This window comes from Polyodon spathula, chromosome 4 (assembly GCF_017654505.1).
Source record: "Polyodon spathula isolate WHYD16114869_AA chromosome 4, ASM1765450v1, whole genome shotgun sequence".
In the NCBI taxonomy this organism is placed as follows: Eukaryota; Metazoa; Chordata; class Actinopteri; order Acipenseriformes; family Polyodontidae; genus Polyodon; species Polyodon spathula.
In genome coordinates this window covers 58,387,660-58,415,657 of record NC_054537.1, presented here as the reverse complement: position 1 = coordinate 58,415,657, position 27,998 = coordinate 58,387,660, and the positions used below count along the sequence as shown (strand labels likewise).

Here is a 27,998-nt window from a genome sequence, read left to right as displayed (position 1 = left end):
TACCTTCAGATCCTTCCAACTGTCCAGCAGCCTGGAGGCCATCTCACTAATGTCAGCGATCTTATGGGGGGGCTCCTGGCTGTGCTCACTCTCTACGTCAGACACCCCCTCCTCCTCGTCCTGAGAGGGCGTCTCTACAGCCATTGACTCCTCCAGCTTCGGCCCGGCCTCGGGATCTTCAGCCTGGGGCTGCTCCTTCAGCTCTGCCTGACTGCAAAGACTCCCGGGCTGGACAGCTGCAGACTGGGTGTGGGGGTCCCCTCCTTCAGGCTCGCCTGGATGGATGCTAGCCTGCTCTTCTTCCTTCTCCTCCTCCCCCTCCTCCTCCTGTGGGACCCCACTCTCAGCCCTGGATTTCTCATTGTCCCTAGCCTCTCCACATGGAGCCAGGGCTTCTCCATTCTCAGTCCTAAAGTCCCCAATGTCTTCAATCTCTGTACTGGTTTCCACATTCATGGCCTGCAAGTCTCCCTCAGGCCGGGGCTCGGTCTGTGGCTCATCCTGGGACTTGTCTGCGTTGTCAGGGGGCTGTACACTGTTGTCCTGGGACACTCTGCACTCAGCGGACTGACCTTCACAGGGCTGGCTCTCAGCTAGGTCTGCCTGTGAGGAGTCTGCTTCCTCCTCCTCCTCTTCCTCCTCATCCTCTTCCTTGCCATCCTTGGCCTCCAGCTCCCCGTCTGAGGCCTTGCTGGCATCAGAAAGTGTGCTGTCCATGCTGTTCTCACTGATGATCTTAAGGCGCCGGTAGACGGCCCTCTTGGGCGTCTCTGTGTCCAGCTCCTGGGTGGGCTTGCTGAAACCTGCGCCATCGGGGGTGTTGAGGGGGGTCTGGGCACGCGATGTGTTCTCACTGGAGTAGCCATCCAGCTCGATCACGTGGGGCAGCAGAGTCTTGGTCTGGGCCCAACGCTGGATGAAGTGTAGGACTTTACTCTCCTCCAGCATGTTCTTAGTGGATATTGGCAGCACCTCGAGGCTCTTTATTATCTATTCAAAAAATTAGGATGCTTTATTTAAAATGAATAAAAAAAACACAATGAACTAAAACGTGTGTTGGGACAGAATACATGACTTAAGAGTGGAATGAACAACAACAACTTATGAAAGAACAAAAGAAAAAGGCAAAGCATGCAAAATATACAGCAGTGGTCCTTATGTGTGGTACTGGCATTCCAGCCAATGATCTTGTGCCAACCATGTTATTAATTACTCAATTAAACCTTAGAGCTTTGTTCCAAAACTAAAAGCAATGGTTTGAATCTATTTAATTCAGCACTGGAATGGAATGGTAAAAGATACACAAAACAGTATCACCAATATAGGGTTTCTTATAAGTCATGTTGTAGAAGTACTATTAAAGCCACCACATGGCAGTGTATATTGGAACTTTAGTATATTTTAATGTTTTCTTTCTGCATGTCAATGTCCGTGTAAGCGTGTGTTTTCAGTATTTCTGGGAGTCCCCATCTCCCTCACCCTCACCTCCATTTGCAGTTTCATGTTGTTGCTGGAGTTGCCCTTCCCCTCTCCCAGCTCCACCATGAAGATCCAGAGCAGGGAAAGCCCGTGGTGATCCAGGAACAGTTTCAGACAGGTTGGATTCTGGGTGTTCTGTAGAAAGATGATATTTACACCAGCCATACAGGTGAATATGAAAAAAAAAAAAAAAAAAAATATATATATATATATATATATATATATATATATATATATATATATAAAAACTACTTTTTTCACTGTTATTCTCGACTGTTTGGGCTTTTTCCGCCCTCTAACAGTCTATTCTGGCGGTGACTCGCGAGAATGACAAGGCTTTCTAGCACTGTTCCGCTTAGATGGTGTAGAGACGAATGGGACCATCTTCAGACCAACGTGAAGTCTGTTGCATCACATAGTGGGGTGACCCGTCTACAGTCACCTAGAGACAATCCTAAGTAAAGAGAGTTTTGTCAGGTTAAAGGTTATGTAAAGGTATAGAGTCACTGTCCTTTGTGATTAAAACCAAAACTGTAGACTGACATTTGTTTAATCTCTTCATTTTTGTAAGTATTCCAGTGAAATTATGTACGCAGTTTTATTTTTAATTTCCATTGTTTTTTTTTTACTGGAATAGAGTTAAAATATCTGTACACATATGCAATGGAATGTACATTATTTTTTTCCATTGTAGGTTTATATGTGTAAGTTTTAGGTTTGCAAACCATCTTAGTATTTGCAACATGTTGCAAATACAAGTATGATGTATGATCACATTTTAAAAATATTATATATTTATACATAGACTTCTGATTAATAGACTGTTTATTTGAATTTTCTGTTTACTTATGTGGAGTCTGTGCAATGATGTAGAATAATAATATAAACAAAAAGTTTAACGGAACAATACTTTACAAATACATCAAATAACTGCTGTAAAAACTGATTTGGTGTATTAGTATAAAAAATATATAATTGGTTGGCCTTTTCCATTGGTCATGTTAATCTGAACTAAACCCACCCCAGAACCTTTATCTACAGGTCTTATGATGCTATCATCTTTCAGTAATTTCTTTATTCGTAGTTAAATTTAGTTTACCTTTACTTCTAAGGTCTGTTATTTAATTTCCAACTACTTCAACATACATGTCTAACCATTTGTTTCTTCCCTCTGGAGGAGTCCAGTGGTGGTGCGTTTAATTGATTCCATATGTGTAATTGTAAAAGTATTCCACTAGCCTCATTAGTCTTTCTTTTAATTCTGTTATTAACTTATCCTTATTTATGTATCTTCTTGCAGAACAAACTTTCTGTGAAGATAATGTTTTATTAGATAAATTAAATACTGTGTTTACTTCATGGGCCTTTGTGATCTTCTCTTTGTTTGTTTTAGCTATAAAAAGTTTTACTTTTGTACACCCAATTGTTAGGGCGGATGTGTGGTTTTTTTTTTTTTTTTTTGAGGGGGGGTGGGTAGGTGGCCTTGGATTGGAATAGCAGTGTTGTGCTTTGCATAAGGGGGATGGGATGTGTGGTGGAGTAGGGGAAGGAGAAATAATTGTAGTCTGAGAGGCATTGCAGGACTACAATTCCCAGAAGGCCATGGGACTGCAGAGGAAAGAGGTACTTAATATTTGTTTTGCTTGTTGTAAATAATAAAAAGTGCAATAAAAATGCAGTTCTGTGTCTGTGTTGCCGGTGTGTAGGGTGAAAAGGAAGCCTCAGCCGTAACGCTAACTCAATATATATATCGGATATATTCCGATATATATTATATATATATACACACACACACACACACACACACACACACACACACACACACACACACACACATGTATGTCTAATGTAGTTAATCCTTTTTCGTGTTGTGGGCTACATGTTGTAGAATAACCACTACACTCTACAAACACTCAGATTATTCTGTTTAACAAGTATGGAAAAGAAAATGTTTCAACCTATAACTGACATCTGAATTCAGAGAATTAATTTCCTTATCAAGCTCTCCATATGCTTAATGTGATGTAAATGATGCGATTCACAAGGTCACTGGATCCGAATGAATGCAAGAGATATCAAAAAATGGCATCCAGTAAAAAAAAAAAAAAATGCACATAGCAGTAGCATCGAATATGAAAAAAGTTATTTTTGATGCTAGATCTCTTAACAACTGTATAAAAATCAACACACATTCCCCCCATCACTCACATGTTTCTTGCAATGCATTCACTGCAGAGTTCTGGCTGACTCACCTGTATGAGTTTAAGGCAGGTGAGTTTCTGCTCCATCGTCTCCACTCTCACCATAAGCCGGCAGAGAGACAGCACCTGTTTCTCATCTGACAGCCCATCTCCATTCTCCAGTAAAGCTTCTAGCTCTTCGTCCACCTGCAGGGGACAGCATGGGGTTCAAACAATAAATTTCTTTAGTTCAATATTATTGACTATTAATAGGATCCTACCAAATTCACTGCCATGAAAAACGCGCCACGGACTGTGAAATCTAGTCTCCCCCATGAAATCAATGCAGTTATATGTACCATTGCAGGTTCCTGATGCGATTGTTAGCTTGTTTCAATTTAAAAAAGAAAGCAAGACAGGAACAGGACATGATTTATTGATTGACACTTGACAACAGCCAATAACTGGGCTCTACTCATGATTGGTAGACACAGGCATCCGGGGCAGGTTTAGTATGACCTACAGATCTCAACTGATAGTACCGTCAGTTAAGTGAAATTAGACCTGTATTTTAAAATTAAGTGTCCAAAATAAATCAAAAAGTGCTACAATCATTACTGCAGCGGATCATATAAAATAATTTGGAAGCCAAATATAGACCAAGCAGTAGTATGAGCAGAAAAATACATAAACACAGCAGGACAAAAAAATAAATGTCAGTAATTTCAGCGACTTTGCGTTTATATTTTTTAATATCTGGATATATTTTTCAGCTATAGACCCGTCCCTAACTCAGCGCAGTCTGTCAATTCCAGCAAACTAAAAACAGACAGATATTTACACTGTAGAGAGACAAGGATTTACAAAAACAGCATTTCAGAATAGTGTTTGGAGTTACTGTTGTATACAATGACATTTAAAACCAGAAGAGTTTTTTTTTTTTTTGGAAACAATAACAGAAACGCAACATTCGTAGAGCGAAAGACTTTTTTATACATTACTTCTGTTTCGTTATGATTTTGTAAATAGAATGGTCCAGCACTCTCCAATTCTGCCTTGCAGAAGATGAATTCTTTCAGCTTTTTCTTTTTTGCCCTTTGAAGGCAGAACATACATGTTGCCAGGCAGCCTGTTCAGAAACTTCATGACATATTTATCCCCCTTCAGGTGGAGTGCAATCATTCAGACGTCTCCCAATATAATAAACAGGCTTAGTGAAATACACTGCATAGCAGGTGGTCTTGTCAATGATCAGGGATGACTCACAGCTGTTGGATGTATCTGCTTTACCATCATTATCTGTGTGCTCTCAATCCAAAAAGGTGACCTCTCCATCCAGCCATAACGAGACACAGTATACCTTGCTAATTGTACACTATTCTGACACCATGTGCTTTAGAGGTGTTTACCTTTGTATATTAATTATGGAAGCAGACTTATCCCAGCCGCCAGTCACGCATAAGGTTATTTGTTTTCTTTCACTACCCCTAGTGATTTGGTAGACATTTTTTGTCCTCTTGGGAGCCAGGATTTTCTCAGATGCTGGGTCTGTGATGAAGCCAGTTTCAGCTACATTAAATGTGTGTTGTGGTTTGTCATGGATATTATTTTCATTCAGTGCACTTGTAAGAACTTCATTAAACCAGTGCAGTATAGTCGGATCTGACGTTGATTTTCTATTTTTTATTTTCCTATTCCAATACTTTACGGATTGCATAACAAATTGATTGCTTCTAATAGACCTGTCATTCTAATTAGAGGTCGAATATTTGAAATATTTTGTAATAAAATACTCAAATACCGTTATTAAACTTTAAGGGTGGGGAATATAATATATATATATAATATATATATATATATATATATATTATATATATATTATATATATATTTTTTTAATATAAGATATTCTAAGAAAGAAGATTCTTATCTTGTCCAAGAAACAACCTCACCGTCCCACAAAACACACACACAAATATCACTTCTAGGATTTTGCTTTAGTTCAAACAAAACTCAGCCCATCTAATTTTTGTGCATGACACAAACCAAAATAATAAACTAGAAAAACTCTAACTACGTCAGACTTTCAGGTGGGAGACATTTATGGTAATTAGTTTAGAAAGGTATAATACGCTATACTTTCAGTGGATATTTGTCCTGATACACCAGCTGAAAGTCATGTTATGTCAGTCAGACCTCAATCAGTCGAATATTCACCGGAGAGGAAGGGTTAAAGGATTACAGAAAAATGGCAATGTCGCTTGTTTAATAAGTTTTGGTTTCCTATATGGCCGCTGGATACAGAAAAATATTTTTTCGTGGGTGTTTCAGTGGGAGACTGTGGTACTCAGCTGAGAGTTGAGTCAGAATTCAGACAAGGTAGTAGTTTAGTAGGAGTGCAATGCTATGGAGTAATTTCAAAGTTGTATTAAAAATAATGAAGTCAATCTATAGCTTTACAAACCTACTGCCAATCACCCGATTTAAGTAGCTTTTAAAAAATAAATAAATAAAATTGCCAAACCATTACATATAAAATAGTTTAAAGGTTTTTGTAAGTTTATTGTCAGTATGTTAAATATTAATCCAAGAGCTGGCGGTTGAACTTTACTGGGCTCTTATTGCAGACAAAGACAATTTAATAGTATTGTTGCATCAACTTGTAGTTTTGTTCCTGTGAGTGTTTGTGAATTAAAAGGATATGTGTATTTGTGCACTCTGTACAGATTTCTGCTTTGAAGTTTAGTTTTTTTTTTTTTTTTTTAATGTTCATTTGTATGAAGTACTTGTCTGACGGGCAAAGTATAACGGTAAAACTTCTTGTCCCTCACACAAATCTTGTTCTCCAGGGCGTTTGGTGAATTGCACACCCCTGATTGATAACGGCATTTCCAAACGCATGCTAATTCAGCATGGCAATTACTCTAAACAAGGTCTTAGGAGAAAAGTTATCCTAGGTCAGATGCTTGTATGCATAATTCCAGGAATTATTAATTTAGTGCCATAGAAAAATACATTTTATCCTAAAGTGACATTACAATGGAACAAATGGTGTTACGCTGTCACCTTGTGCAAAACACAAGGGGAGCACCAGACTTTAGCAGGTTGAATAGAACAAATTCAGCAGAATCAACGGTAGCATATCATGCAACACTTAGCCTAACTAGTATACTTGGTGAAGGTGCCACAGAAAACCAGTAGATAAAATTGCTGTATTATAGAAAAAAAATAATCACCTATACACCATTATGCTAGAAAGCCAAAAACAATTTCATCATTCAGCTTAAAAGCAATGTCAGAATAAACACACAGCCAACAGACTTCTCTTCCTGCTACAAGTGAGTGGGGGCTACCTAGTTTTATAGCTGCAGTGGGACAGAGATACAGGTTGAGTGACCTTCCCCTCCGAGGGTGACACAGTCAGTGGGACTAGAAAGCAGGGCTGTGTCTTTATGTGGACTTAACATCCCACGATAATCACTATATACTTCCCTCTCAAGCCAGTGGATAATTAATAAAATATGTTTCACTTTGACCTTCGTTATTTAAAAATTAGGTGTTATGAGCAGCACTGAGATGGTGGATGGCTCAGAAAGTGCACTTCGCATAGGGTAGGGAGCAGATATAGACCAGGATCTCCTGGCTTCCATATGGAACATCCATTCCGACAGTACGACAGCCTCGTGACATCCCTTGCGCGCAATTTAAAAATTGAGGCTGGCAGAACTCACAGAGTCTTTTTTGCGGGGCCGCTCCTTCTTCATCTTGCCTCCTGCAGCCCGGACGCTGACCCGGTTTTCCCCGCCCAGGAAACCACGACAGCTGGGTGCCCCGCAGAAACACTTCTGGGCCTCTTTACTGTGGAGGAAGATAGATGGGGTCAAAAATACGTTTTGCAGACAGTGCTAGGAAGCTGAGAATAGTGTTTTTAATAAACATTAAAGTAGTTTAACAAAAAAAAAAAAAACGTCAATACCATTATGTTGCCTTCTGTAATATAAAGGGCAGTTTTATCACAAGGGAGCACTATATTTGAATGGCATTCAGCGTGTTCTGTGAAATTTACTTACCCATATCTCTGGAACTGGTAGTCGAAAGTGAGCTCAGTTCCTGCTGGAACTAACTTAGTAGTAAAGAACCCAACTCGCAGCTGTCCATTCACAGTCCACTGCAGAAAACACACATATTTGTTGTGAAGGCTTGGAATCAGGGGTCAAAATACAGATTAAAATCTCTTTGCCAAACATGTACAACAAGAGTTAATAGAAACAGGGTATATGCAAATATTCTGCAAAGTTTTAGAGTACCCCTAAGGTCCTAGCAGACTGAAAGAAAGTGTCAGGGGCATGTTAAATTACTGAAGGTGGGTACACAGTGATGGTGTTTATGCAAGGTTCTGAGGGTTCCGTTTTATCTTGTGTACCCTTAACCCCTTGCGATCCTATGTCGGACCAGGTCCGACATTACAATTTTTCCTTTCCGGTCAAAATGACGTCAAGCACAGGTCTCTAGTCGTTTTTTCTCCTGAGCAATACAGAGGCCCTGCAGCACAGACCTAACACGGACATAAAAAAACAAGACAGCTGCTTCTGCATCCAGCGCTCAAAGAATATCACAGACATTTGCAGAGCTTTTTGAGATGTTATAGTAATAAAATAATAACTTGGATCACATTATTGAGGAGTGGTGATAAAATGAGTGATCAGGAGAGGATTTATCAGTATGCACTACTAAGAAGAGGTATGTGATAAATACAGAGAACAAGGGGTGGGGCTTGGCTGGAGATGTAGTGATTTTGAGAATAGATGTTAAAACTTTATGCTGATTTGAACTTGAACTCTCGCAAAGATAAGCACCAACTAAGACGTAGCTTTACAGTAAACTAATGTGATCCATCTGCATCTCCATCCATTTGCGTTTCTTTCCATCTGTTAATGTAGATATCCTTCTGCCTGGTGTTGATGGCTGAAGTGTAATGCTGGCTCCAGGGATCAGCTTATTTTGCTACTCCAGCGCATCAACACACTCAACAGCTGCGACGCTGGCTCGGGGGATCAACCATAGTGCGGTCTCCCCAGCGCATCAGCATGGCAACCGTCTGGATTGAGCTAAGTATGGTACATCTCTGGGGTCTTCAAGTGGACACCTTCTGTCCTCTGTGTTTTGTCGACTAGCCCATGACACCTTAAGAGTGATTCTGGCATCCCAGCATCACCCCCCTCCGTCCCCCACTCAGCTCAGCCCAGCTTACCTGTACATCAGCGTTGCTTTCTTTCTATTGTGCTTGAGATCCCCATCATGAATCTTTCCATCTCAACCACAGCCAGTTGCTGCTCCTTTCTGCTGCTTCAGATCTTCACTGAGCGACACAACTCTTGGCCACTGAACCTGACATCTATGAGAAACTGGTTTGTAGAGTGTGCCACAAATCCTCGACAACCCACCTCCACTGGGTAAACTCGGACTCTCCATCCTCGCTGTTCCACTTCAGCAGCTAGTTGAGCATACCAAAGTTTCTTCCTCTCGTACGCCTCATCCACAGCATCCTCCCATGGCACTGTTAACTCTACCAGATGAACAAGGTGTGCTGATCCAGACCACAAGACAATGTCTGGTCGAAGGTTACTGGTGGTAATCTCAGGTGGAAAAATAAGCCGTTGACCAACATCTGCCAGCATCTTCCAGTCTCTAGCAGCTTCCAGTGGTCCTGAGCGAGGCTTGGTTTTAACACCTTTTCTTGATGGTTGCTCTCCTGGACAGAGGAATATTGTCTTGTGTGTAATGCTTTGATGGAACTGGTGGCAACTTACTGGTCAGGTTACGCTTGTCTTCCAATGCTAAGGCCAAACATTGCAGCACCTGGTCATGGCGCCAAGTAAACCGTTATGGGCTAAGACCCACCTTACATCCTGTCAAAATGTGCCTTAATGTTGCAGGTGATGAAAACAAAGGACATGAGGGATCCTCACCCACCCAGAGGTTTAGGTTCTGTGGTGATGGGAGAACATCATATGTTGATCTGATGAGGAAACTGATCCTGCTCTGTTCCATTGTCCATAGGTCTTGCCAGCCGATCTTGAGTTGTTCCACACTCTCCCATTTCATCCATTCTCCCTGCTTGGCCTAGGAAATTGCCTTTACACACCTGATCCTCTCCTCCTGCTTTTGCACCTCGTTGACTACCAGCTTCCTCCGTTGAGCTGGGGTTGCCTTGTGCCATGTAGGAGGATCTGAACTGAGACCAAGACTTCCTCTTCCATGCTGAACTTGCCCCATAATATCTCTGATTCGAAGGGCAGCCTTAGCATCTTCCACAGATTTCTTTGTCGCCCATTTTCTTCTAGTTTTCAACACAGGTGCTGCCTCACTTATGTATTTGTCACGTGAATCTACTAATGTCATTTCCAGTCGGACTTTGGCACACTTAAACTCTTCGGTTAGAGCAGAGATTGGTAGCTGCAGTATTCCTTTACCATAAAGTTCCACTCTGCTGAGGCAGCGTGGAACTCCCAACCATTTCATGATGTATGAACGGATTAAAGCTTCCAGCTTCTCAACTGTTGTCAAGGAAACCTTGTAAGTGTTAGTGGCCACAGCAGTCTTGGCAGTAGACCAAACTGAAAGCACCAGAGTTGCAGTTTGCCCAGTAAAGCGCTGTTGTCTATGCACTTCAATCCTTCCACTGGTTGTTGTCTAACTTCTCCCACACGAACTGTGTCCTTCAGATCCCCGTCGTACCATATCCCTAGACTTTTCACTGGCTTCTCAGGCACTGTTGGTATTGCCTCACCATTAATGTAGAACCTTTTATCTACTACTTTATCTTTAATTATAGAGATCCTTGATTTAGTGGGCTTGAATTGCATTTGTGCCCATTCAGTGTTATTTGTTGATTTGCCCAAAATCTGATTAGTGCAGGCTACTGTTGTAGTCATTGTTGTCATGTCATCCATGTATGCTAGAATTGGTGGTAGTCGCATTCCAGAAGCCAAGCGCTCTCCTCCCACTACCCATTTTGATGCCCTAATAATTATTTCCATTGCCATGGTAAAAGCCAGTGAAGAAATGATACATCCTGCCATTACTACTTCTAGGCATTGCCATGTACTGTTGAATTCTGAAGTGCGAAAACTGAATTGCAAACCTCCAAAACTGAGTGTACTGTTGATATGCCTTTTTTCCCCACAGTAAAACAGGTTTAAAAGACAACTTTTAAACAGCACATGTAAAATAAATTGGACCTGACGCCCCTAACAGGTGCTGAATAAATGGACCGCTAAGGGTTAACCCGCTTACCTGACACACTTCTTTTAAATCTCAAATCAATTTTTATTAATATAGTGCCTCTCACTATAAATTGTCCCAAAGCGCTTTACATAGCTAAAACATTGATAAATATCAAAAGTAGCAATAAGCAATACATTTTTTTCATTTAACTTCAAAGGTTTTCAAAGCTATTTCCAAATTGGCCGCTCTAGTACACTGTGGTTTCAGACAAGTCCTCTAAATCACTGCAGGAAGAGCAATATAAAAAAAAATATATAAATAAATACATTTAAAAAACCTAAGTGCTCTGTTTTTTCTTTTCCGTACCACATCATGGATCATTATTGCTGTGTTACAGGTTCAACAATGTGGGCAATAACCCTTATACTATCAAATGCACCAAAGCGGCCGTTTTAAAATTTTTTCCTTTTACAGTTCTCCAATCTTGTTGGAATTTAAACAAAACAATCCCTAAACTACATATATTTATCTTTTTTTTTTTTGTCTTATTTCATCAGAACCTGAGCCAGTGTCACCGACAGTTAAAATGTCAGCATCACTTTGCCAGCCAGTATAGTTTGGTCTTCACCTCCTTATACTTGAGGAAAGCCAGCACTTTACACAAGGCTCTGGGTCAAACAACTCAAGTGAAGGGACCCCTGCACTGATTCTTCAACAGTACCCACATTCAGTTGCGTAGCTTGGAATTAATTCTCTTTTGTGTAGAAAATCCTTGTTCACATTGGGCAGCTGATATCATCAACACAAGCATGACTTCCACTAAATGTAGAAGGTTTTTGAAATCTGTGCGAAAGGGCTCTTTTGTTAGCATAACCTCCCAGAATCCAATGCAAGATTTATCCATAAACTGACCTCTGACCAGTGTTTTTAGCTTCCTCCATTCAACTTGAGCTGGCTCAGCATCGCATCCATTCTTTGCTAAAAGCTCACTATACCAGTTCAGCAAGATTTCTAACTGTTCATCACTAAAGTTTACAATATCTTCAGGACATGCACCACGGCAGAAAATCGAAAAACACTGGACCACTCTGAATCATCCTGAAACACCTTCCCATGTGGAACGCCTCACCATGTTGCTAAACCTGGATTCAAGCTCCCTAACAGGTCTCGAGTCTGGGGGCCCTTAAGTTTAATGCCCTGAAAAGTAATGTTAGTAAAGCTACTGACGGTAGACCTGCCTCTACTCCTTCCTGCCTGGACTGCTGCTGTGTGCCTGCCTGACCCTGAATGGGGTTGAGAATCTACATGCTGTAAGAATTCCTCTAGGTTTGCCACTTTCAAACTCCTCAGTCAAAACACAGTTCCCAATTGCTGCAACAGCTTATGGAAGAATTTAACTATTCTTCTGGAGTGTAAGGCTAAGCTTTGGAGACCTCTGAAAAGAGATCATGCAAAAAATGAAAAAAGCTAGGATTTCCATTTGCTGCACAGTGTGCTTTGCTCCTTCTTTAATGACTGTGTTTTTAGAAGAGGCCTCAACATGCTCCATGTGATGATGCACAGCAGTATACTGTCACTGCCCAGTAGCAAGCTTTTCCTGCAGAAAAACAAAAAATGGAAGGAGTCTTTACAGGAAGGAGTCCTAATTGTGCAGTGTAACTAAACCCAATGGCTTTCAACTCAAGCTTACCTTTTGGACTGAAATTATATGTTTTCCACACCAACTGCAGAAGGTCATACACCTTCTCAATCACAACTGATCTTTGGAGTAGATAACATTGCCAATTCAAGTATATGGGGCAAGCAATGAAATGAGAGAACATGCTGCCCAATCTCACTTTTCAACAGAGCACCTAACCCCCCCCCCCCCCCCCCCCCCTTAGCTCCCATTTTGACACTGGCACCATCAGCTCCAAAAGCTCTTAATTTGTCTTGCCACCAATCTGTACGCTTTGTCAACATTTCCAAGCAAATTCTTGGTTGTGTGTACGATTCCTTGAGCACGACAATGATCTTGTTCAGGAAACCCTACCAGGTGATTCACTGCCACACCTGCAGAAACATACTGACAATAAGCAATTAAATTATCTCTCCCTGAAACATCAGTTCCAGAGTGAGTTAAAACACAAATGTAATTGGCAATGTGAACCAATTTCTGCAAATCTCCTTTCCTTTAATCAGCAATGATTGCAACAAACTCAGCACATGCTGTGTCACTGTCATAGGTCTTAGATGCATCCAAGCCATTTTTCTTCATCAGAACAATCTGTGAGCTGAATTTAGTAAATGGCAATTCCTCTGATGCAATCATACAAGTTGCATTGAATTTCATTTTTAATTCTCTGTATTCTTTCTCTGCATTAATTTCAGAAGCACTGCCATTGCTCTGGCTGTTGGGGTCTCGGTTGGCATACACTTTGCTATAACGCAATCCCTAGCATTTTATGTTTTCTGCTTTCTCTGTTCTTTTTTACCATCTCTTTCTTAAAATGGTCAGTTCCTTTAATAAAATCTGTGTTCCCTGCAATAGATGATCCTGCTTTAACGCAAAACCCTCAATACATGTTCTGCTTTTCATCACTAACGTAACCAAGCAAATTCCTGCAACCATGAAGTCTTACAGCGTTGTATGTGCTTTTTAGCTGGTTGTGAAATATCTTAACATGGAATGTGTTCCACACTTATTGGTACTGGTGAATCATCTTCAACAAACTCTCGACTCACAAGATTTACAGTCTGTAGGTAATGCAGTTTCTGTAGTAGCTCTACTGCTGCTAGATGCAGTGGACGAAGAAAAGAAAAAATCTGTTATTTTTCTTTTTGACATGACATTTGAAAGTTATTCGCGTACTACAGCATTACCAAAGTCTATATTGGTTTATTGGAGAAGGCAGTTCACTCTTTTTTAATCCCATGCTATTCCCCCCCGCCCCACAAACCTTCAGATTTTTCACAAAGTTTGAAACACGTTTTGAATGACACGTGCAACGGACACTGTTTTATATTTCGCCTTCGCTTTCAGTATGGTTTACTATGTTATACAGAACTTTACTCACTGATGCTGCTACTGTTCCGCTGCAGTATTTAATATATATATATATAATATATATTAATAGATATATATATATATATATATATATATATATATATATATATATATATATATATATAGTTTTTATGCTAGTCAGTCAGTCCTTCTCATACTGCCACAGATCAAAATGTGCATGGACTCCCAAGTTGGAAGTTTTGTCATTATGTTATTATCTGAATTGAACATACTATATCAGATTTCTTGTATCAATGACTTTGTTATAAAGAGATAACTAAAATCATCAAAACAGTAGCCCAAACTATGCAGCTTTGTTTAGATGAGAAAAATGATCAGCCAGCATGGTTTTATATATAAAAAGGAAGGCAGTAAAGTCTGGGTAATTCCTTTGAGCCCTCGAGTGATCAATAAAGCCTGGATGATTACTGTGCATAGTATTAGTAATTCTTGGTTATTTGTGGTTAGCAATATAAAACACAGCCAGGATTGGGAATTATTAACTATGGAAGCATGTTCTTATGGTGCCATGCTTTGATATTGTTTATCCAATGAGAGATTCACTCCCAACTCACCTTCTGAGTTTCACAGTTTGGTTCACAGCTGTGGTTCATGAACCGTGAGCAGTTTCCCTTTTGAGTAGCATCAATGATCTATAGGAAAACAACAAAAAAAGAAAATATGCACATGTTTTTTCAGCTTGTGGGTCTCAATGCCACCCCCTATGGTTTATTTGGGAGCTTTTCTTTTAGGAGTATTCATCACATCTATAAATTGCTAAAATTCAACTAGAAAGTAAACAAAAATAAATCTACATTTTATATTACGCTGACCTTCTAAAGACAAACTATTACACACCCCACACATCAAATGTTGCTTTGGCAATAAAAAAACAAACAAACAAAAAAAAACACAAAGTTACAAAACCCCTTCAACTAGCATAATAGCTGTTTTAGCCCAGTTCTGCTGAAATAACAAGGGAGCATTCATGGTATATGCACTACTGTGTTAAACTGTAGTGCCAGGCTTCTGTATGGCAACACTGTAAAGTTGGACGCCAGTGCCTCTCACCTCATTGTTCTTCAAGGCCATGAAGTAGTAGTGAATGTTCTTGCTGCGTGCATACTCCTTCACTCGGGCCTTGAACTCCTTGTGATCCAGGACCTCTCCACAGTACTCCAGTACAAAGGTGTTGCTGTAACACAGGCACCACATTAACATTCCACACGCAGCCAGGGACCACTGCATCGTGTCAGGAATACAGAGCAAAACTGATGGGGACAAGCCAAATAATTATTCCATAAGAACAAACTAAAATGCTACCAATTATCATTTTTGGCTACCCCAAGGTGGACAGCTGAAGTCAGATACATCAATAGGACCAGTACGGCAATGGTATCCCAGCACTCTTACTGAGCTGATCACACCTTAAGGTCTAAACACCAACACTTTGCTAATTACAATACAGGAAGCAAGTTGCATCACTGTGGGAGGCTGAAGCCAATACGTTTTGCAAGGTACAAGGAGGTGCAGCGAAAATCACTACAACTGCAGACACTGGGGGTTAATGTATATCCAAACCAAAGGAGAAACATAATAAAACTCAGGAGAAACAATAAAAAACAAAGTACTCACTGGGCCAAGTCCTTGGCTGCCCGCAGCCCCCAACCTTTACTCTCAGTTAAAATGACCTCGAAATCTGCATGCTGCTTGCGCTGGAAACGTCGATTTGAACAATATGGTCCATTGGGGCACCGGGAGGAACTGTGGAGAGAGGAACTAGGGAGTCAAACAGGCACCACCCTACAGCCTATAAAACTGATCAACTCTATTTGGACTTGATCTGTGACCATACTGGGACTGCTTCCATTTCCCGGGTGTTTACTGCAAAGGTCACATGGCAGTAGGGATGAATCGACAGTAAATTTCCATGATACGATAGTTGTGAGCCCACTATTTCACGATACAAAGACTATCATGATAGTAGCGGTTATTTTTTTTTTAATATTTTTTTTTTTTTTACTCAAGCAATTGTTTTTATTAGGCCTCAAACAAAACATTTACAGGCTTACAGTTTGTGCTTTCTTAAAGGCTTGTGGTTTTGGAAATTCTTTATTAAAAACTGTATTTTGTTTTAAATATGAACTGTAATATTTTTTTTACTCAATCACTGTGCATGTTAATTACTAACAAATTCTATAGGGTCACCTTTATTTTAACAAAATTGCTTATGGTTTAGCATTATAATTAACAGTTCCAATATATTATTTACCTTTATGTATTTTTTGTAGCGAAAATAGCTCCACCTGTTTTGCTTTAGCCATGTAGTCATGTGACTGGTAATTAAAAAAATGTTTACGACAGCATTATTGTGAATATTCTTAACCACGATATATCGTACTATCGAAAATTAGTTTCATCCCTACATGGCAGTGCTCTCCCATGCGACCTTTGCTATTATCTAAAAGTTTATTTGGTTCTTTCAAGAGAGTCCCTTATTGCTTCATTGGACATTAACAGCAAAAACATCACAGAAGTTCCAATATTATTCAGCAGGGTTTCGTGAAGATCATTTTTACAAGAAATTAACTTTTTTGCTGGAATTCACCACTCACTCTCTATTGCGAGACTGTTCCCAGCTGCAGATAACCTGACTGCTTCTCTTTCGTATGTGTTCCCCCCTGCACTGTGCTTACCATTCGATCATGAGCAGTCGGTTCAGGCAGTCCTCTCCACAGGCCCATCGCCCCTGGGCCCTCTCCTCCTTGGACAGCAAGCTGCATTCGCACTGCATGCGCTTGATATCACGGTGAGACTTGCTCTTCTTCCTGTGGAGGGTTTCACAACAACTGGGATATAACACTCTCTCTTGCTGTACAGGACACTCAGTGTTATTTATTTTATATAACTAAATACCCCTATGAAGGATTGGTTTCTGTCTCTCCCAAAACCATGATGCACAGTAATTTCTTATTCTTTTTTGCAGTTAGAATTTCCCCATCTTCACTGCTGCATTCAATCTGTACTGAGTGATTTCCCTGACAAACTAAAGGCCAGTACATTATTAATAATTAGCACAAAATAGTACTATAATTATAAACATACCTGTGCATCAGCATGAAAATAAAAGCAATACACACCAGACATTTTTTACAAGAAACACTTTCTTTTGCTGCCTCTTGTGGTATACTTATTACTCCATTTTGAATGCATACTTTTGTAAATTTTTACACAGCCACATGTTGGAATCTCTGTGCCAGGTTATCTAATTTATTAGTAGATAGACTACCCCAATGTTATTAAAGCCACCTAAAATATGAGGTTTAATTTTCTTTTCACATTAAACCTTCTAGAGTACTAACCAGCTTCTACACTGGCCCCCAACTGACAGTATTTGCAGCAGTAGAGAACTGTTCAGATGATTTTCTGGTGACTTTTGTTAAAAGCAACACCTACGTAGGCACTACTTGGACCAGTTGGCGCTCTAGCCTGTATTAGAATGATCTGCCACAGGGACGCACCTGAAAGTTTTGACGTCACCAGCGAATCTTCCATGAAGGTTCAGAACAGGTATGAACGTGACCCTGTCGATTCACTTGGGGACCAATGCTGGAGCTGAATAATGCTCTGGAACATTAAAATAAATGTATCTAAATCATGGTTCATTGTTTTAAAAATGACACTAAAGCAGAAGTAAAACAATATGCACCGTTGTGCACTGTATGCACATTATTTCTAATAAAACACCTGAAAACACTTTAACCTCTGACAATTGCAACTTGCAAAACAACTTTTCAGTCTCTACCGCTCATGTTGCCCGATGTGAATAAACAAACTTCAACATCTAGATTTAAAAACCCAACACTCGAAGTGCCTCTTTTCATGTTTTGTTCTGTTTGGTCTCATTAACTATCCAGAAGGCTCACAAAATAAGTCCTACCTTTCAGTTAAGTAGATATTCTCCTCAATGAGGTTGAAGTAAGGTGGCATCTTCCCAGTTTTGGAGCCCTCCTTCCAGGCTTGCTGGTCCTGCAAGTCCTGCAGGCTGCAGAGAGGGCGCCCGTTCTCCGAGTGGCGAGAAGAAGGGACCTTTAAGACTTCCCCTTCACCCACACGATCCTTTTTGGGGGGCCCTGGGTCTGCCTCGTTTTCAGAGTCCAACTCCACTTCAGGACGCCTCTTTTTCGGTGGCCCTTTCCCTTTGGATGGCTTGCGGTTCTCCTCCTTGCATGCTCCAGACGTCACATTTCTTTCTGGAGCACTGCTGACAGCCCCCTTGGAATTGCTGCTGATCTCATTAGCCTGGACAAAGGGAGGAAGTGCTCGTCCCTTTTGCTGGTGGGGATCTCCTGTACTGCTTGCACTTGCTAGCTGGCTGGATCTCTCTTCATCCTCATAATCATCGGTCAGTGAGTCAGGGTGCACCTGGCTCACAGGCTCCTGGTACTGCGAGGGGCCACTGGCACAACCCGTCCCGTAACTGTCTGATCGGGGAGCCCAGTGGGCATTGTCCTGTCTGTAAAGCTGTCCCGCTGTGCAGTTCCCTTGCAGAGGAAGCTGCTGTTGTTGCTGCAGCTGGTGGTGAGCGTAGCCAGGGTAGACCCCATAGCTGCTGTCTGGTTGCTGGTAAGTGCTGCTGGGCATTTCAGGCTGTGAGAAATCCCAGCCCAAGGTGTAACCGTCACCACTACTGGGGAAGCCATCCAGTTTGGAGAAATCCCCAGACTGATAGTACGGCTGCCTTGAAGACCATCCCTTGCCCTGTCGACTGTCTGGATTTTCATAGTACCTGTGGCATCCAGACAGGGGTGCCTCCCAGGAATTGAAACCACGGCTAGGTTCAGTATGAATGTACATCAACGCTGGTGTCTGCTTAGTTTTTTCCTGGGTCCGCAATTCACGTTCCAAGCGAGGTTCAGGGCAGGGGATGCCAGCAGAATGGCTGGTGCTGTCTACCATGTTGCTCTGTGACTGGTAGGCGGTGCTTTGAGGTTGACCAGCATCAGGGAACCTCTCTGCAGCAGATGTAAAGTTTTGTCTGCCACTCTCGGCTGGCTGAGGACTTGAAGCTTGCAGTCTTCCCTCCGGGCTCCTGCCCCTCTTCCTGGATTTATCTCGAGTGTTTTCTTCATCGGATGAGGTGTGGTTGCAAACATCCCTGGCTCCAGGCTGAGCCCAGTATGTGGACCTCTGCTCTGGGGTGGTGCTGCGTCTGGAAGAAGTGGTCAACAAGCCTCTGATCTCCTGGATGTGGCTCGAGTTTTTAGGCACAATCACCACAGATTGTAGCCGGTTCCTGGGCATACCACTGTCATCCGAGTCAGAGTCTGAATCCTCGGTCTCACTCTCTTCACTATCTTCATCCTCCTTGTCGTCCACTCTCCCTCCCATGTGGTCTACTCCACTCCCCTTAGATGAAACACAGCTGCTGTCTGGCTTGCTCTGCCATGCACCTTCATCTTTTCCTGTGCCAACTGAGGTACAACAAGACTCTTTAAAGTCTGCTACAAACTTCGAAGCAACATCAAACTGCTCAGTATCATTGTTATGCCTTGCCTCGCTGGGAGGTTGCAGCTGTGGCATAACATACCTAACTGATAGCTCCTCTGGCTGCCACACACAACTGTCCACTTGTTTGGCAATTTCCTTTGTTCTTGCAAAGTTTTCTTCTACATTGGAGGCTGGCTGCTTTTCTAAGCAAAGATCGCTACTTGAGTTAGGCTGCTCTTTTACTGAGCAACCCACTGGGTTGAAATTGGGTTCTCCCTTAAGAAACAATTGCAGAGATTCAGAGTTCCGTTCTTTTAAAAAGTCTGAACCAGGATCTTCATAGAGACAGCTTTCTACTGTGCCTGTACTGGGTACTTCAGGAGAGTTCCCTCGGTCTAATCCAAAGTCTTCTTTAACAGCCTGTTTTACTACATCCAAGTTTGACCTAATCTGGAAATGATCTTTATTTGAATTGGGTTCTTCTTTAGGTGCTACAGTGTCTGCATTAGTTAGGTGGTGATCTTCAAAATTTGAGGTTTGTTCCTCTATTTGGGAAATCTCAAATGAGTTTGAACAGGGATATTTTTTCAGAGGGCATTCTTTTTGAAATGACATAGGAGCGTCTTTAAGAGAAAGTTCTACTGTGTTTGCGTTGGGTTCTTTAATCTTGTGTTCTCCTTGGTGCAAGTCCTTTTTTTCTTTCAATAAAAGCTCCTTTCTGGTGGAAGCAGGTTGCAGTGGAGGAATGACTTCATCTTTTTCCAAGCCAGCCTGCTGCTTTCCAGGCAGCTTGTCTATATACAAATCAAGCACCTTCTGGGAACCTTCAGCAGTGTTTAATATGGGATGTTCTTCCTCAGCGCTGCAATGCTCCACTGAGGTAAGTTTATTTTCTATGGAGTCTTTATTTTCTCCCAACTGCTCTTTAATGGAGCTAGTCAGGCATGCATCAGCTACTTCTTTCCACTCAATGGAATCTCCTTTGACTTTCATGGATTCACCAGAAGCTCTCTCACGCATTACAGCTTTGGGTTCCATATGCATCACTGTAGGGGAGATCTGCATTTCACACACAATTTCAGATGTCACAGTTTTCTCAAAAGGCTCAGAGGAGCCAGTGTACTGTATTGAATCTACATCCACGTGGGGATCACAGAACACAGCAACTGATTGGAGTTCAACATTTTCTGTGCGATTACTTCTTTCCTGCTGTCTGTCAGACAAAGTTTCATGAGATCTATTACGTAGTTCATCCACAACCATATCAGAGTCACAATATGCAGATGAAGCCTTGATGTCAGCAGAAACTGGGTTGGACTGGTACATTGTACTTGTCAAAAGCTGGCTTTTAATGTGATCTGTTAATGGATCACGTTCTTGCAATTTTGATAGAGAAGAACAGTTCCTATAGGTTGCAGTGTTACTGGACCTTGTCCAATTAGGAAGGTCCGTTTTGTCACAGTCTAGGATTATTGATGCCTCTATATGGTCTGGTTCAGGCACAGTTAGATTTTTTATGTCATTTAGATTTGGGCTGGCTGGTTGGTTGCATGGATGGCAGTCCATTTCTTCAAATTCCTTACTGTTTGAATCTTGAAGTTTATCGTTCACAAGGCAAAGTGTTTCTTTTCTATCCCCATTTCCACTCCTTGAACAAGGATCTTCAGGAACAGCCTTGGACTCAGAACATTTGGAGTCTGGCTTTCTTTGTGATTGTCTCTCAGTTTCTTGAGTCAATTTTTCCATAACTCTATCAAATTTGTGGGAACCTGAAGACTCCCTGGGTTTGGAAGGGGAACATTTCAGTTCGCCCTTATCTGTCTTTTTGTTATCAGTCTTTCTGGAAGCAGCAGTCCGTAATTCATTGGACCTTGAAGCAGAAGACTTTGAGACCTGAGATCGGGACTTCCCTTTGAGCTCATCCTCAGAGTCCGAACTGGAAGTGGTCCCTCTAGATTTTTTCTCTGAAGCCAGTAGTGGCGTACTCAATTTGGAATGAGAGTTTACAATGCTGTCCGATTTAGAGTGTGTGCTGGACCTCCTTCGATCAAGCTCAAAGTCGGGAGAGTTCCTTCTGACTGTCTCTGAATCGCCAGACTTTCGGTAATCACGCTCAGATTTTGAGTGAGATCGTGTCCTTTTTTCTGACTCTGATGAGTGAGACGGTTCTGTTCTGGATTCTTTTTCTGATCTGGAGTAGGAAGAGGAGGAAGAAGTTTTCGACTCCCTGTGCAAAGAGGAACGAGTCGAGACTCTTCTAGAATCACTGGCCTTGGAATGAGTCCTTTTGTGATCGTCCTCAGAGTCTGAACTGTCTTTAGACCGCCTGTCTGACTGGGGACGGGAGGACCTACTTCTCTCCCTGTGGGGGGAGCTCCTATGGTACTTCCTGTCTGAATCCGTGTAATGCAACCTATCATTCCTTGAAGACCTATCAGTTCTTGACGATCTATCAGATCTAGAGTAAGATGAGCTTGTTCTTGACCCTCTGGATCTAGAACGTGACCTGCTCCTCCGCCTGTCCCTCTCTGATCTAGAAGAATGCAAGGATGTGTGCCTTGAGTCTCGGTCGGACTTCGAATGACTAGAAAGTCTACCATCCTTCTCAGACTTGGTGCGAGAGGAAGACGATGATGACGACTTCCCAGACTCTTCTGCTTTGGAGGTCGTCAAATTCCTCTTAACATCTTTGCTCTTCTCTGCACACACTACGTTTTTGGGGTCACCTGATTTGTGGCTGGAAGAAGTCTTTACTGAATCACCATCAGACTCTGAACCAAGAAAGGCACACTCGGACTGGGATAGCTTCTTTGTCTCCAGATTCCCTGAATATTGGGTGGGTACATTCTTCACACTGATCTGCTCCTCACCTTCTTTCCCAACAGGAGAAGTATCAGCAGCTTCCTCTTTATAGGAGCTTGAATCCTCAGGACCATCTTCCATCATGGGTTCTTCACGGGCACTGTTCATGTCATTCTGGGGTTCAGGTATAGATTTGGGGTTAGGTTCTGACTGCGGAGGTTCTTCTAATACGGTGTGAGAAGCGGGAGGTGCCGTCTCAAGCTTGGATGTGACACCAAGAAGCTGCTTTTCGAAGTGCATCTTCCCCATGTCCAGCTTGAGTTTGGGTGGCGAGAGCTGCTCTACCACAGGAGGTGGCTCAAATGGTTCACTCTTACTGTCTAGGAGTTGTCGAGTTATCCCCTGTGGGGGAGCAGACGTTGTGGTCACAGTGGCAATCTGAGAGTCGTTCTGCAACTTCTCAGGACTGATGGGTGCCAAGAACCGGGTCTGTAGATGCTTCTTGGGTAAGCTGAATGAGACCTTCTGCCTGCCCTGTTCCTCCAGATTTACCGTAGTCTTAGTGCCCTTGGGTAGAAAGCGGCTCGAAGACACCCCTTTTGGAACTTTAAGCAGGGACGATTTAGACAGATTTGTGTCCTTAGCCTAAGAGGAGAGGGGGGGGAAAAAAAAAAAAAAAAAAAAAAAAAACTGGGGTTTAAAAATGAAAGAAAACACATTTCAACAGGGTTGTCCTAAGAGAGTGCTTTACAAAAGCTTTGGACCCCTGAAATCCATTACCAAAGTAACCTTATGAAGTGATAGAAACATCATTACATTTTATTGGTAGCCATGTTACAAACCTTGTAATCTATACATGGTAAAGTAGAAAACAGGATTTGTCAGAGAAGAAAATACAGGAACAATTGTGAACAGAGAATTTATTTTAAATTGTTATTTCAAATGTTTTACAGCACATGCATATTAAATAGATATGAACTGGATTATATAACAGAGGTGTTCAACCAGGGGTAAATAATGTTTTTGAATGGATTTTTTATGGTATTATATATGATCTCTAAACCACTTTACATAGTCATTTTTTTTAGTAGCTCGAAGGTTGCAGCCTGACTACAATTTCAAAATTATCACCCCCCTATACAGCTGCGTGATTTAGACTGCAGATTTCCACTCGTATTAGACATGGCAGCATTTTATTGACAGAAATAACAGCTGATTGAGTTGTTTTCAGTGTTTGATAGTGTCCATCCAGATAAATGCACACATTTCTTACTTGCAAAAGAAAAATGAAGGAAGAAAACACAAGAGTCTATAGAAAGTGCAACACGACAGTTTTACAGAGTACCTTTGGGTCATTTTTATGTTTTCTTTAACAAAAATGTTTATCATTGTAAGTTATTACAGTTCATAAGGTTAATGTTGATGCTGTAAACATTTTAAATGGCACACAATTATGCAGAGATGGGAAGTAAATGGTAACGTGATAAACATTTAGAGTAGGGTCAGGCAATGCAAAGACACGATAATGACATACATTTTTTAAATGGTTCCTCTAAAGCCGGGAGCAAGGGATCAAATGGGATTCAGGGGGGAGGTGGGAAAAAAAAAAGGAAGTCTTATTTCGTGCAGTCACGGATTTGAAGGTAACAAAACCACTTTGCTGTAAAATTACAGAGAGTTGTTTAAAATGAAGCAAAGGTATTTTCAACATGGCGTGAAATAACCGACAGCATGGGCAGCAATGTTTGCCGCAATGCCTCTCAAATGAAAAATAAAAAACACACACTTACGGCAAAATTTGCCTGTAAGCCCGTCCGTCCAGCTGGCCCGTTCTGTCACAATTCAATTTAATTCCGTCTAATCTCGTCCTGCGATTAAGTGGCTCCTTATCATAATGTATTACTATTGCCATTCTTTTTACTGTGCATCTCCCAGCACTAAGCAACGAGAAAAACATACTGTATCATTGGTTAATGACAGGCAAACAGAGGGAGGGGCGTGGTTATGTTAGACTGAGCTCCATATGACCGCGCTTCCAGATATTTTCAATCAAACGTGTTCACTGGCAGTGTCACTGTGCTTTTTCCAGCACCATGCTAACTCTCAAAGACATGTAAAAAGAAAGGAGAAGAGCAGCGGTCTAAAGCAGCAGCGATGTGTTCAGGGACTGACCCAATGTTCAGGTAAGAAATGGGTGCACACCAATTCGTTGCCACTAATAGGCTAATTAAGTGTGCACCGATAAGATGTTCTTAGTAGATACTGAAAGCTGACGGTTATCTACCCATATCTGCCAATACCGATAGGATACTGATAATAGACAGTGCAGGTAAACTACTAGAACAAGACATAGGGCCTTAAACTGTTTTAAAATTATAAATGTTTTATACTGTTACAGTATAATCGTAACTCTCGAAAGACTACTCACTTCTAAATCTTTTGTACTCATTTTTGTATTACTTTAGTATAAATACATGTTAATTTGGATTCATATGTTGTTTTTTTTCTGACTTTATGTGAACGAAAAGACACAAATTTGCCCGTTTTCCCATTGGAAATAAATCACCCCCTCCGTCCCCCACTCAACTCAGCCCAGCTTACTTGCCCGTACATCAGCGTTGCTTGCTTTCTACTGTGCTTGAACTTAGTTGTCAAGTACTGTCATTTCTTTAGCAGCTGCAGTTTAATTTATTTCCGATGCTTCGTTGTTGTCCCCCTGCCCCCCACCACCCCTAATCGCTAAAGCACAGGTGCTGATACTAGAAAGTAGGTGTACAAAATGGTCCAGCAGCTGTTTATATTTAAATTAAATAAAAACAAACATTTTTACCTACCATTTTCACTTAAATAAACAGACCAAATTACCACAGTGTATTTCAAGTCAGAAAGTTTCTTAAGACCACCTTCTACTAAATAAAGTGATCTTTACATGAACTTGTCTTGTATATTAAATCTATAACAAAAACATTTTCAATGTAAAAAAACAGGTTAGAAAAATGCAACAGCTGTTTAAAGTGGCGATATCAAACACAAAAGCCCAAGTTAGGAGAAGCAGTTGGGGCAACCTTGTCAAGCATAAAGCAAATAAGCACAACTGGAAAGGTGCTGGGGCCCAACATTCACACAATTGTTGCTTCTAACTTGGCTTCTTTTTTTCATTGCTCCACTTTACATGGAAATGCTCATTCCCTTATGAGTTGGGTTGTAACCAGAATAAACAAACATGCTGAGACACAGACATGCCAAGGAAAGTGCTCAGCACAGACTGAAGTGTTCTTGGTTATCTTTACAAGCACTACTACAGAGAGAAAGACACACAGGGAATGGAGAGGCGTCATCACAGACAGACAAGTACGCTTTGGGAAGACACACGGACAGCATGCAGGTAAGGCACAGGTAGTGTTGGAGTAACATTTACATCAAAATATCTAATGTGAATATATGGGATGAAGTTAGAACTACAGTTCTGATCTGAAATTGACCAACACAAATTTCCATCTGGTGAGGTCACAGGATGTCCCCTTCCAACAGAGAGGGGACTGTAAATTGGTGTAATTGATATCTTAACACTTTTAACCAAATCACAAGGTCTGCTTCCAGGATGGTCAAATCTGAATGTATAAATGCAGGTATTTTTGTACCGTTTAGTTAGTTAACCTGCCAAGGTTGCCTCAGTATATTGTCTTGACAACACAAGTTAATGTATTAAGCGGAGTTGAATATCTCTTGAAGTTGAGCTTCTTGGATTGATGAGATTTAATTAATACTATTAAGTTGAGTTGCAAGTAGTATATTTTTATGGACAGTCTCTCTGAGTTTGTGCCTAAACTAAGGACTGGTGCTATATGCAATTAAACAATAAACTATCTTATATTCTCACTAAAGAAAAAGAGTTGGAAGTTCTTTTTTCTATAGTACACCTTTTTAGAACCAACATTATTTGGCGAGCCACCCATTTGGACAGTTTTTTAAAAGTTTTCTTTAAAAAAAAAACACCGGGGAGAGTCGAGATCGGACTGCAGAGAGCGCCGTCTGCCTAAAAACCACCTGATGCGCATTTAGAGGGACCAGTAAGCTGACAGAGGAAGATTGCTTCCAACCCATCGACTACCTTCGGACAGAAAAAGAGGAACATTTGGAAAAGTACGGATCGGACCACAGGCATTTCTTAGTATTAAATGTTTATTGAATATAGGTTTTTGTTAAAAGTTGTGTAGTGTTACAATGTGATAGGGGGATTGTAAACTTAAAATACAGTAGCATCCTATACTAGGTGCACAGACTGATTCTCGTAGGTACCATAAGAGGAGAATCATCGTATTAAGACAGAATATTAGGAACAGAGTTTAGCCAACTTGATTTAATATTCACACAAAAATGGGAGAGGATCCCAAGTGTTTGTCAAGACAAGAAACTTATCGCAGTATAAGAATCTGATACTGTTTGTGTATCGTAACAGGTTATAAGACATCATTAAAAATGGAAGAGAATTGGAGTTTGTGGGCTGGAAGATGGAGGGCAAAACATTGTAAGGGAAGCCCTTATAAAAGTTTTGAGAATGAAAGAAATGTGTATGAACACACCGAGTGCTTGTGGGAGGCGCAATCAAAAAGAAAAAGAAAACAAAAGCAGGCAAATCGCGTAATGGCTATGAATCAAACCGTTGAATATCTGAAGGATAAAGTTGATGAAATACCCAAACTAAAATACCAAATTGAAAAATTAGAAACTGAATTAAAAGAAAACAAACGAATTGGAAGCGTTTAAAAACAGTAGAGACAGTTCTTGTTGCTACACAATTAGAACTTTGGAAAGAGAATGACAATCTGAGGGATAAATTAAATTCTACAGAAACAGAATTGATGGGAATTCAGAAAGCACTAATGGATGTTCAGATAAAATGTGAAAATGTTGAATAAGCTAGTGAGAACACAGGGGAATTTGGATTATGAAAAACATGACAATGTTGTAATGAAGAGAAGAAAGGCAATTTTTAAACAGAAAGCAAAAAAAATAATGTGCTTGGTTGTTGATCAAAGATCTGACCAAGACAAGAGCTCTGTTATTTACGATTCACAAATGCTGCAGCCATCAAACACAAAACAGGTTATCACAGATACACACAGGGAGCTGAGTGTAAGAATGGAGCCTGATAGTGGGAAGGTGTCAAACATGCAGGCTCCCAAAGACAGTGACACTCCCTCACATAAACTTGAGCTGTGTCATAAAGATACACAGATAGAATCTCTGCTACATCGAGAGTTTAGCAGTTAGCAACCCAGAGTTGTCAGTTAAGAAACCGGACGGTTTATGACAATTAAATTCTAAGAACAGTCAATTGGATAAGAATACTAAACTCAGTGTTGCGACATTGATAACAAGTGGCCCAGACACGAAGTCTGATTTGCAGTAATGCTTACTGTTGTACAATGCTATTAATGATATTGACGATTTGTTGTTTCAGGCAAATACCACAGAAGAACAGGAGTTGCTGGAAGCTGCCGGGTTAAAGCTTAACCAAAAAAGAAACATCGTTTGCTTTCCAGAAGTTCAGATCGGGGCAGAGAAACTGTCTCAAATCAAAATTGCAAACTGCCACAAGCAGACAGAGTAACGTACTCTTTTCTGAGAAAAAATTATATAAGAATACATGTGATAGCTACACACACACACACACTTTACATGTTAGTTACTTGCTCTGGCAGAAACGAGGATTCTGCATCAAAGGCAGCAAACTAACTATTCAACACAATGAGTTAATATAGGGGGGCAATA

General features: G+C 41.0%; 1 protein-coding gene across 3 annotated transcripts in view; it reads right to left on the bottom strand.

Annotated features, from left to right (window-relative positions):
• Positions 1-27,998, bottom strand: part of LOC121314673 (histone-lysine N-methyltransferase SETD2-like) — a 113,190-nt gene that overhangs the window by 42,114 nt on the left and 43,078 nt on the right. For all 3 annotated transcript variants that reach the window (XM_041248163.1, XM_041248161.1, XM_041248160.1), the window contains 10 exons: positions 17,872-22,868; positions 16,628-16,759; positions 15,567-15,695; positions 15,003-15,126; positions 14,507-14,584; positions 7,729-7,826; positions 7,390-7,516; positions 3,732-3,866; positions 1,486-1,614; positions 4-990 (listed from right to left, as the gene is read on the bottom strand). In XM_041248163.1, coding sequence (XP_041104097.1) covers positions 4-990; positions 1,486-1,614; positions 3,732-3,866; positions 7,390-7,516; positions 7,729-7,826; positions 14,507-14,584; positions 15,003-15,126; positions 15,567-15,695; positions 16,628-16,759; positions 17,872-22,868 — 6,936 coding nt within the window. The remainder of the gene's footprint in view (positions 1-3; positions 991-1,485; positions 1,615-3,731; positions 3,867-7,389; positions 7,517-7,728; positions 7,827-14,506; positions 14,585-15,002; positions 15,127-15,566; positions 15,696-16,627; positions 16,760-17,871; positions 22,869-27,998) is intronic.